The following is a 12,015-nucleotide window of genomic DNA, read 5'->3' on the forward strand; positions in this document are numbered from 1 at the left end:
TGAGGGCGCCCCCTTTTCCTTGGCCGAGGTGGGGTGAGGGGAGCCGGCCCTTCTTCCTGGAAGCGGCCATGTGGGTCTTCTTTTTGAACTGGGCTGAGGAGAGGTTGAGTTGGGGGGCGGGCGCCTCCCCATTTTTTTGCCACCCCACTTGGCACTGAGAAGTGAGGAGAAGTCCCTCAGAGGCAGCTCTTTAGAGGTTTCCCCCAAATTATTTTTTTTTTTGGGGGGGGGTTGGCCTTCCCCATTTTGGGGGTGTCCTTTTTGCCTCCCTCTTTTTGGGGGGTGCCTTTTTGGGGTGTCTTTTTGCTTCCCCCCCTTTTGGGTTTTTTTTTTGCCTTCCCCATTTTGGGTGTGTCTTTTCTGCCTCCCTCTTTTTTTTGGGGGGTGTCTTTTTGCTTCCCACTTTTTTGGGGGTGGGGGTCTTTTTTGCCTTCCCCCTTTTTTGAGGGGGATGGGCAGGAGCTCTCTAAACCATTAAGGAAATATTGGGTAAAGAAGGTGTGTTTTGCCTCATTTTCAAAACCATCGGGGCGCCTGCTTTCGCTTTCTTGTCTTCATTTTTTTGGGGGGGGGTGCGCGCAATAATAATAATAATAATAATAAATTTTATTTATACCCCGCCCTCCCCAGCCAAGGCCGGGCTCAGGGCAGATAACAACCAATAATAAAAACAAGTTGAATGAATACTACTTAAAAACAAGATTAAAATAAAACTGCTGGCACATTTGCAAAGCTAAGCGAGGTCCTGTACGGTTTCAATTGGATTTTGGGGGGGCCAACAAGACCATATGTTGAGATTTCTGCATTGCAGGGGGTTGGACTAGATGACTTTGGGGGTCCCTTCCTGATCCTGTGATTCAAAGCCTCTGCAAATGGGCAGATGGATGTCAGAAGAACTTAAGAGAAGACTGCTCCCCCCCCCACACACATTATTTTGCGGGTGTTTGGGAGCCGAGCTTGAAGTTAGGGCTATATGCCACCCCCAGTTTCCCAATGAAACCCCCTTCATTGGGGTGTTGTTCATTGGGCCTTCTCGGTAGCGGCGCTCGCCCTGTGGAACCCCCTCCCACCAGATGTCAAAGAGAAAAACAACTACCAAACTTTTAGAAGACATCTGAAGGCAGCCCTGTTTAGGGAAGCTTTTAATGTTTAATAGGTTATTTTGTATTTTAGTATTTTGTTGGAAGCCACCCAGAGTGGCTGGGGAAACCCAGCCAGATGGCTGGGGTATAATTAATAATAATAATAATAATAATAATAATAATAATAATAATAATAATAATAATAATATTGTTTGAATGTGGTGAGCTGGCCAACAAATTCCCCCTCCCCAAATTTTGGGGTCGGGTGAAGAAATCGGGACGAGGGAGCCCCCCATCTCACCCCCCCTTTGCTGTCAATTTTGAGAAAAAAGAAAGTGGAAAAAATGCACCCAAAATAAGTGAAGAGGCGATCAGGCAACCCCTTCCTTTCCCCTCCATCCCAGGGCGAGCAGAGACTGAAGGCTGCTTTTATTCCTTATTTTGGGACCAAACCCCCCCAGTTTCGTCGCAAAGGGTGCTTGGAAACAGAAGTGCCATGGGGTGAGATTTACTACTCCTTGCAGGTGTCAACTTTCCTTTCAAACCCCTCTATCCCTGTTGGTTTTTAACTTTTATCCAGCCCTCTGAGTGAGGAGAGTTTTCAGAGGCTCCTCCCATTGCAGATGACACAGACCTCGTTTGTTTCTTTCCTTCTCGGAAGCCAGCAGGCTGCTGCCTTCACCTCCATTCTCCCCTTCCCTTCTTTCTACAGGGCTGGAGGAACTGAACTTGGCTGTCCAGGGTCTGGGGGCTCCGTCTGGAAGGGGCAGGAAGCAGCCCGGGTTCCTCGGCTTCTTGTGGGCTCCGTGCCCTTGCTATGGAAGATGTGCTCCCTTCTTCAGTGCTGGAGATTTGCGTCTTGGTTGGCGTCCCTAGAGAAAGGGAGAAGGAAATGTACCAGGTAAAAAGGGAAAAGGGACTAAGCTGCTACGCTTTTGCAGGGTTGGTGACTGCAGGAGAAAGGTGGAACAAATCGCTTTCTATTCACCCTTGAGATCCGTTTAAAACCAGCGTGGCTGCATTTCTGTGCTATGTAACTGTGCAAAGCTGTTAGCGTGTTCCTGATGCGCTGACAAACTGGTAAATCCACCCTGAGGCTGAGAAGGGTAAAACAACGACAACACAGCTTCTTTCCCACAGATCCCCTTGTAAATACATAATAGATCGCAGGAGTTTAAGATTATCTCGCCTGTCTCACTAATTTGTCAACTTCCTTCTTTGGCCTTTGTTTACATGTTAGGAGCTTGGGGGCAGGGGAAAGACATTTTTTTTTTTTTTTAATATACTTCCTTTTGCAAGGTGAGTGTGTGGTTTTTGCAGATTAAAAAAAAGAAGAAAAAGAAACAACCTCCGCCACTTCCTAAGAGCTGAGATGTTGTGAAATGGAGATGTGCCACTTTGCTTTAAAGTGGGCATGTCACCAGCCTGTGACGTTTCATTAGCATGCTGCAACACTTAATTCTTAATCACCAAGCCCTTATGGTTTCCAGAGGGTTAGCTGTGTTGTTTGCTTGAAGGGAAAACACACACCAAGAATCTTGTAGGACTTTAAAAACCAATAAGCTTATTTTTCTTATATACAGTAGTACCTCGGGTTACATACGCTTCAGGTTACAGACGCTTCAGGTTACAGACTCTGCTAACCCAGAAATAGTGCTTCAGGTTAAGAACTTTGCTTCAGGATGAGAACAGAAATCGTGCTCCGGTGGCGCGACAGCAGCAGGAGGCCCCATTAGCTAAAGTGGTGCTTCAGGTTAAGAACAGTTTCAGGTTAAGAACAGACCTCCGTAATGAATTAAGTACTTAACCCGAGGTACCACTATATATATATTAGTTTTTAACATATCATTTTCAACAGTAATTAAACATAGTTTTACATCTTATACAATTTTTTTGACTTCCATCAATCACCTTTGAAAATTTTCCAATCTAATCACTTAATACAGTACATTTCTTACTTTCACTATTACATTTAAATCTCATAATCAATATCTCTATTCTTTTTCTACTTTTCAATGTTTCATATATTTCTCCTTACAAAACTTCTTGTAGTCCTGCTAGCGTAATTTGTTGATTACAGTTGCTCTTCAAATAGTTTGTATATTTCTTCCAATCTTCTGTGAATCTCTGGTCCTGCAGGTTTCGAATCCTTCCTGTCATTTTATCTAATTCTGCGTAGTCCATTAATTTTGTCTGCCATTCTTCTTTCGTCCAATAAGCTTATGTCATAAGCTTTTATAAACTTCTCTACTTCATCAGAAGTATCCTCCCTCCAAATTGCCTACTATCTTGCTGTTTTCTGATGAGGGCTATTTAAGCAGAACAGCACGTTTGTTGAACAACTATCTTCCATCTCAATTGGTTACAGGTTGTTCTAAAAGTGGAACCACAGCTCCTTTGTTGGTGGGAAGAGTTTGTGTGAGGAATGACAACGACTATTTGGCATTGTGACGTTTGTTTGGCCTCTAAAGTAGGGTTAAATAAATAAATAAATAAATAAAGTCCAGTAGCACCTTAGAGACCAACTAAGTTTGTTCTAGGGACGCAGATGGCACTGTGGTGTAAACCACTAAGCCTTGGGCTTGCCGATCGGAAGGTCTGCGGTTCGAATCCCTGCGACGGGGTGAGCTCCCATTGTTCTATCCCAGCTCCTGCCAACCTAGCAGTCCGAAAGCATGTCAAAGTGCAAGTAGATAAATAGGTACCTCTCCAGCGGGGAGGTAAACGGTGTTTCCGTGCACTGCTCTGGTTTCGCTAGAAGCGACTTAGTCATGCTGGCCACATGACCAGGAAAAACTGTCTGCGGACAAACGCCGGCTCCCTCGGCCAGTAAAGTGAGATGAGCACCGCAACCCCAGAACGTTTGCAACTGGACTTCTTAACTGTCAGGGATCCTTTACCTTTTAAGTTTGTTCTGGGTATAACAATTCTTTAATATTTATTTTGACTGCATCAGACCAACATGTCTACCTACCTGAATCTAAAGTAGGGTGTCAAACTGATTTATTATCCGCTGAAAACGGCAATATGATTTTGATAAGTACTCTTTTGGTTCCCAGATCCCCTTTCCCGGGCACCACCACTGCTTGCATGCTTAGGCAGTTATATGAAACATCCTTGCCATTTAAATCTTTCTTTTTTCATTGACTGAAAGCTACCCCCATTGGCAGCTGTTCATCTCATGGCTAGACTGGGAATGGGGAAAAGCTGATAGGCATTCTGATAGCCATTGGTAGGTCTGGCCCCTTACCCCAGGGAAGGGCGTTGCTTCCTGATCCTGAAGTCGGTTTAATGATTTGCCTAGAGCAGGGGTAAGCCATGTGGTTCCCACCATCTATGGGTGGGGCTAATGGGAGTTGGAGTTCAGCAACATTGCGGGGGGGGGGCACCATCTGAAATAGAGTATGATGGAGTGGCCTGGGCACTTCCTATAGAAGACCTTCTTCCTATGAGTCAGTTTCAGCAGAATGAACTGAACTGGTTGCAAAATAGCATGCTTAGTTTGTTTCGCCACCGACATCTTACAAACTGACTTCAGTAGAATGAACTAGATGAAGATCAACGTGCTTAGTTGATTTTATTTGGTTTTATTGCTTGATAATGGTCATGCTTTGCATAAAATTGAAAAGAAAAATGTCTTGAAGCAAGATAGATTTAAGGGTGTCGCAAGTTCCTGAGAAACCGGCATAGAATCTGTATTAGCTTAGGATTTCTTGACTTTGCTTCCAATATTGTTAACTACTAGACCATGCATAGGCAAACTCTGCCATCCAGATGTTTTGGGACTACAATTCCCATCATCCCTGACCACTGGTCCTGTTAGCTAGGGGTGATGGGAGTTGTAGTCCCAAAACAATTTTCGGCATCTGGACATGCGCAGACGTGATTTCTGGTATCTGCACGTGCGCAGATGTCATTTCCGGCGCCACTTGGCGAGTCCCCGCGCCATGCTGTGCTGGTTTAGCACAGTGCACAGGGGACTTGCCATGCGGGTGGCTCGGTTTGCGGGCAGCTCGTGGGCTGCTAAACTGGCCTTCGTGGGCCACATCCAGCCCATGGGCCACACGTTGCCGACCTCTGGTCTAGGGTTTCTCAACCTCTAACAGGCTTTCTCAACCTCGGCCCTCCAGATGTTTTTGGGCTACAAATCCCATGATCCCTAGCTAGCAGGACCAGTGGTCAGGGATGTTGGGAATTGTAATCTCAAAACACCTGGAGGGCCGAGGTTGAGGAAGCCTGGAGTATAAACTACACTCCCTACCAGCAACTCCTGTAGCCAAGCTTGTGCCAAACATCTTGCTCTGCTTCCTTTGGACCACACCAGTGAGGCCAGGAGGTGGGGATTGTCTTCTGGGCAGCCCAGGCCCTCCATACACACTGAAGAGGTCACTTTGTCTTGCTAATGCAGTGGTTTGACTTCACCCTGGGGGTGCACTCCATTGTCTCTCGAGACAGACAGATGCTGATGAGCAGGCCCCTTGACATAAACGAACCTAAGTTCCTCATGTCCAGTTTGAGTAGGACTAACATGGACGCAACCCATTATTTGTGACTTTTACTGTAGACTGACCTACTCATGTCCAGGAGGTGGGTAGGGGTTTGGAGAGGGTTGCAGTCTTTTGGAAAAAGGAGGTTCACAGCTTGGAGGTCCTCCTGGACCTGGAAGCTTAGATCAGTGTTTCCCAACCTTGTGCCTCCAGCTGTTTTTGGACTACAATTCCCATCATCCCTTGCCACTGGTCTTGCTAGTCAGGGATGATGGGAGTTGTAGTTCAAAAACAGCTGGAGGCACAAGGTTGGGAAACACTGGCTTAGATGACCTCGATGGCTTGGAGTGTCTTTTTCCAGCCATGGCTGGTTCAACAGCTGTGGCCCCTTCTGGACAGGAAGTGACATGGCTCTGGTAGCATCCCATTTGGATGACTGCACTGTGCTTGGGGATGCTCTTGAAGATGAACGAGAAACTTCGGTAGGTTCAAAATGCAGCAGCTGGATTACTGTTTGGGTTCCATTTAGATCTTGCAAAACAGCAGCACTGATTGCCAGTTCTATTTCTGGGCCCAATTCAAGGTGCTCGTGTTAGTGTTTAAAGCCTCAAATGACTCAGGCTCCAAGCACCTGAAGGCTTGCCTCCTTTCCTACAGATCCCCTTGGGTGTTAAGATTAGCAGAGCAGTCCCTGTTGGTTGTTCCATCACTTCTGTAAGCTTGGGATGCTGGTGGCCTGGAGGAGGACATTCTCTGTGATGCGGGTGGCGCTGTGGTCTTGGGCTTGCTGATCGGAAGGTCAGCGGTTCGAATCCCTGTGACAGGGTGAGCGCCCGTTGCTCTGTCCCAGCTTCTGCCAACCTAGCAGTTGTGCACACCAGCACAAGTAGATAAATAGTTACCACTGTGACGGGTAGTTAATTGCGTTTCCGTGCGCTCTGGCTTCCGTCATGGTGTTCTCTTGCGCCAGAAGCAGTTTAGTCATGCTGGCTACATGACCTGGAAAGCTGTCTGTGGACAAACGCCGGCTCCCTCGGCCTGAAGCGAGATGAGTACCGCAACCCCATAGTCGCTTTTAACTGGACTTAACCGTCCAGGGTTCCTTTACATTTTACCTTTACCTATTCTCTGTGACAGCGACAAAGCTGTGGAGCTCTCTCCCCATAGAGGTGTGTTTGGCATCTTCATCGAATGCTAAAGACATACCTCTTTACCTTTGCTTTTTGACACCCGGGGTGTCTAGTTTTAGGGCCCACCATATTTTTGTTACGGTAAATTGTTTTGAACTTCTTTTAACATTGCGATTTAATTGCTGTAACCTGCTCCGGTATCTTAGGTTGAAAGGTAGGTAACAAATTGAAATAATAATGTTGCTAATGTTTCAGTTAATGTGTATTATTAATTCTTGAAGAAAGAACTGACTGAAAAACTGCCCGATGGACTTTTGCACCTAGTTAAATGCTCTTGGCTTTAATTTTGAACTAGTAGACTTAGAGTTTGTTTACTTGGAAGTACAATTCAACAGGTACAGTAGAATTTAGTATTGGATATGTGTGCAGAGAGCACCACGTACAAAATGAAGATAATACGTAAGAGGATGAAGACTGAAGAAGTAATTATTGCCGGTCGGCCAATTGGTGCCAAAGAAGGACAGAACTTTCTTTATGTATTCAACAACAGCAGCAAGAATACTCATCGCGAAGTATTGGAAGACACAAGATTTACCCACCCGGGAAGAATGGCAGATGAAGTTGATGGACTATATGGAACTGGCGGAAATGACTGGCAGAATCCGAGACCAGGGAGAAGAGTCGGTGGAAGAAGATTGGAAAAAGTTTAAAGATTATTTACAGAAATATTGTAAAATTAATGAATGTTAGAAAAATGATGGAATGAAGTTATATGGCTTTAGCAGAAATGTTATAAGGAATTAGGTACAGACAGATTGTAAATGTATTAAAGGGGGAAAAAACAAGGTTAGAATATGTTAAGATAAATTACAGGACAGAAAACAGAGGAAGATGGAAAGGAATTGCTGAAACAGTTAATTGAAGTGGAATACAAAAAAGGGAGGTGTGAGGAGGTCGCTGAAACAAGTGAACGAAAGTTATGATATTGAAATTAATGGATGTGTTTTTAATTGTTTTTGTTTTGTTTGGTTGATTCAATGTTTTAGGGTTTGGGTTGTGTGGTGTTTTTGTTTTTGTATTGTATTGTATTGTCTTGTTTAATTCTTTTTCTTTTCTTTTGTAATCTTTAAACTGCTAATAAATATTATTTTTTTTAAAAAAGAAGTAATTATTGCCAAATAATATTAGTAACATTCTTTTAAAAATATTGTTTTAGGTGGGATGGATTGTTTCATAACAAAAATAAATTGCTGCTAAGTAGTAACAGAAGTAAATTTCTATATGTGAACCATCATTTGGGGACAAAATAAGAATTGTTATTATTTTATTGTTTTTAGGTTGCTCAAAGACATGACATAAGAAGCGCCCCTCCCTTTGAACCAGAAGTGCTTTCTGTTTTTGTACCTCCGTTCTTCAGCAAGGAGGAGTTGCAAACCACAAATATAAATAGGAATGCGTTCAATAAAGGGAAACGGCGTTCCTTTCGGAAAAAGAAAGAGAAATCCAAGACTGACACTGCAAAAGCTCTGAATGGAGCCCATAAAATTCCCGAGACTGAAGATATTACCATCCCCATAGACATTGACCTTAACGGATTGCCACAGCTTTGCTTTCCAGGTAATGTGAGCCCCTGTCATTTTAATAATCAGTTTCATGTCTGTTAACAGATAGGATCAATATTGATGCATAAAAGCAGGGGACTTGTAGTGCTTCTGGAAAGTGGGAATCATTTTATTGATGATAGATAGATATAGTGCTTTTTTTCTTAAAAAAATGTTCAGGGGTACTCTCATTTTCACTCAAGAGAATCACCATTTTATAGTTTAAATCGGGAAAAATAAATTCAGTAAATGGACAAAAGTACAAAGATTCACAAGAGGGACGCAGGTGGCGCTGTGGGTTAAACCACAGAGCCTAGGGCTTGCCGATCAGAAGGTTGGCGGTTCGAATCCCCACGACGGGGTGAGCTCCTGTCTCTTGGTCCCTGCTCCTGCCAACCTAGCAGTTTGAAAGCATGTCAAAGTGCAAGTAGATAAATAGGTACTACTCTGGCGGGAAGGTAAACGGCGTTGCCGTGTGCTGCTCTGGTTCGCCAGAAGCGGCTTAGTCATGCTGGCCACATGACCCGGAAGCTGTACGCTGCCTCCCTCGGCCAATAAAGCGAGATGAGTGCTGCAACCCTAGAGTCGGTCATGACTGGACCTAATGGTCAGGGGTCCCTTTACCTTTACCTATGCTGCCCTTCATCTGAAGATGGCAATTCGTAACTGTGTTCACTACTGCTAACTTTTATTGGCATTGTGCCTTACAATACATTGATCTCATTTGCAGGAGGATTTAATATAGCGTTGGAATCCACGGAAGACCGCATCCATTTCCTTGTTTTCACCGACGTCTGTGGTAACAGAACGTATGGTGTTGTTGCACAGTATTACCGGCCTATGCAGGTAGGTTGTTTAGCCTGCTGCTGTGCTCCTAATCCAACAAGCCCAAATGCTGAGCTGATCATTTGCAAATGCTGACCATTCTCAAAATTAGTCATCTAGTGCCTGTATCTTTAGCTACTACTAAGTTTTTACAGTACAGGGCATACCTCTCTGAAGAAGAAGACCCAGCAGAGTTCTTGATTGTGAGTTCTAGTCACAGATATAACTAGGGCGAATGCTTTTGACTTTGTCAACTCAGGTAACTTGTTCTTAACATGTGACCATAAAGCTGTAGGGTGGCTTTTGTAAGCAGAACATGGGAATTCCCAAAAGAATAGAACACCGTATAACACTGGCCCTGAAAGACCTACGTTGGCTCCTAGTACATTTCCGAACACAATTCAAAGTGTTGGTGCTGACCTTTAAAGCCCTATACGGCCTCGGCCCAGTAGTCCTGAAGGAGCGTCTCCACCCCCATCGTTCAGCCAGCTCCGAGGGCTTTCTGGTGGTTCCTTCACTGCAAGAAGTGAAGTTACAGGGAACCAGTCAGAGGGCCTTCTCGGTGGTGGCGCCCACCCTGTGGAATGCCCTCCCATCAGATGTCAAGGAAATATACAACAATCTGACTTTTAGAAGATATCTGAAGGCAGCCCTGTTTAGGGAAGTTTTTAATGTTTGATGTTTATTGCTTTTAATAATAATAATAATAATAATAATAATAATAATAATAATAATATACTGTTGGGAGCCACCCAGAGTGGCGGGGGAAACCCAACCAGATGGGCAGGGTATAAATTGTTGTTGTTGTTGTAGAATTAGAATGGGTCTTGAGTGCCTAATATGTACTGCAACATGAGCGCTTCTTAAAGTCAACATTATGTCCTGCATTTTGTTAATGTGCTTCTTGGTTTTCCAAAACTGAAAATTTTTGACAAGTGCCTAAGTAACACGCAGTTTTCTTGCAGGATGCCCACATCTTCTATAATGGACAAGCTTCCTGGGAAACGGCAAAGAGCTCCAGATCTGCTTCATATTTTGTGCCATTTGCAGTGTGCATCATATCTAGGTATCCCTACTTCAATGCCCTCAAAGACTGTCTGTCCTGGTAAGGATTATGATCTAAGCTACTTCAATGGCAGTAACTTGCACCCATAGCTTTGATTTTATTTGTTACAGAAGCTGTCAAAATATGCTATATCACAGTAAGAGAGCTTTTAGTGACCAATTACAACTGTTGGGAGGCAAAGGAAGCCAAATTAAGGCAGCAGATTCACCTATTTGTAGGCAGCGCTGCAGCATTTTGCTTGAATGGTCTCTGTCTTCACAATCAGTGTGGAACAGGAAACGATTTATTTTAGAACTGTCCTTCCAAGTAGGTTTGCAGATTGGTAGGAAAGTATGCCCCAACAGGTAGTCGAAGGCAGTGCTATAATTAATCGTTGTCCTTATGGGTGGAAATTAATTGGGTTCCCTGTGTTCAGAACTGCACTTAAAATGTATTTCTTTCAACGGTTATTCAGAGGTTAGTGATGGTTGTGAGCATAGATTTAGTCTGTTGCAGTTACGTATATTGTGATGCATTTTGATTTATTTAACAAAATTTATATACTCAAGCTAAAGACAATCTAAAATATTCATTAAAATACTGATGAAAGCAAGGCACATATTTAGATACATTTAAAAAATATAAATATATATATTTAAAGTATATCTAAGTATATTTCGTTGGAGCAAAGCAATTTTTAGCAGGCACCGAAAACAACACAAAGAAGGAATGCAGTAAGTTGGTGGATATATGCTGTACAGAAGAAAACATACTTTGAAGGAAAGAGAATTTTACTAAAAGTAATTTTGCCTTCTACTGACATACGCTTCACTTCTATTTGCTTTTTTTATTATTTCAGCTTATTGGCACAATTGAAGTCTTACAAGGATTTAGATGTTGATAACTATATAAAAGAATTCGCCGCCAGACTGTGTTTAATCCCCACACCTCCTCCAGGACCTCTACACTTGGTAATTCTGCAAGCTACTACATTTTATTCTGCTGTATATTAGCTTCCTTAGTGTTTGTCTGGGAATGAAGGAACTTAAAAAAACCCATGTTTCTTCTGAAGAACTTGGTTCATGCCTGGTGCTCAGAAGAGCAAAAGCTCATGGCCACTTTCCCTTCCTCTCTTATTTTTCCCTAGGCCAGTGTGGTGTAGTGGTTAAGAGCGGTGGACTTGTAATCTGGTGAACCGGGTTCGATTCCTTGCTTCTTCACATGCAGCTGCTGGGTGACCTTGGGCTGGTCACACTTCTCTGAAGTCTCTCAGCCTCACTCAACTCACAGAGTGTTTGTTGTAGGAGAGGAAGGGGAAGGAGAATGTTAGCCGCTTTGAGACTCCTTCGGGTAGTGATTAAGCGGGGTATCAAATCCAAACTCTGCTTCTTCATTCTTCATTTTCCCCTCCAGACCAAACTTATCCTTCAATTTGTTGTCTACAGTGGTACCTTGGTTCTCAAACTTAATCTGTTCCGGAAGTCCATTCCAAAACCAAAGCGTTTCTAAACCAAGGTGCGCTTTCCCATAGAAAGTAATGCAAAACGGATCAATCCGTTCCAGACTTTTAAAAACAACCCCTAAAACAGCAGTTTAACATCAATTTTACTATCTAATGAGACCATTGATCCATAAAATGAAAGTAGTAAACAATGTACTACAGTCACATAATCAATCAATCAGTAGCTGATCTGGGTTCCACACAGTCACAAAAACAAAACGAAAAAGAGCCATAGAAGCAAAAATGCAAAATAAATAACAAAAACAGACAGACCTCAGTGTAACACTTAAAACGGAAGTGTGGCACTCAAATTGGAAGCGTAACACTCAAAACAGAGCACGTTC

At 43.4% G+C, this 12,015-nt stretch overlaps 1 protein-coding gene across 3 annotated transcripts in view; it reads left to right on the top strand.

Moving 5' to 3' along the window:
* Positions 1-343: 343 nt before the first annotated feature.
* Positions 344-12,015, top strand: part of DENND3 (DENN domain containing 3) — a 46,918-nt gene continuing 35,246 nt past the window's right edge. Inside the window, exons 1-6 of one of the 3 annotated variants that reach the window (XM_079984163.1) lie at positions 344-498; positions 1,795-1,983; positions 8,037-8,316; positions 9,031-9,146; positions 10,091-10,230; positions 11,030-11,141. In XM_079984163.1, coding sequence (XP_079840289.1) covers positions 1,900-1,983; positions 8,037-8,316; positions 9,031-9,146; positions 10,091-10,230; positions 11,030-11,141 — 732 coding nt within the window. In that variant the 5' untranslated portion in view covers positions 344-498; positions 1,795-1,899. Of the gene's footprint in view, positions 499-1,379; positions 1,584-1,617; positions 1,984-8,036; positions 8,317-9,030; positions 9,147-10,090; positions 10,231-11,029; positions 11,142-12,015 lie in introns of those variants that run through there. The other 2 variants (XM_079984162.1, XM_079984161.1) reach the window with 2 other exon arrangements.

This window comes from Podarcis cretensis (genome assembly GCF_951804945.1).
Source record: "Podarcis cretensis genome assembly, chromosome: 7".
NCBI lineage: Eukaryota > Metazoa > Chordata > Lepidosauria > Squamata > Lacertidae > Podarcis > Podarcis cretensis.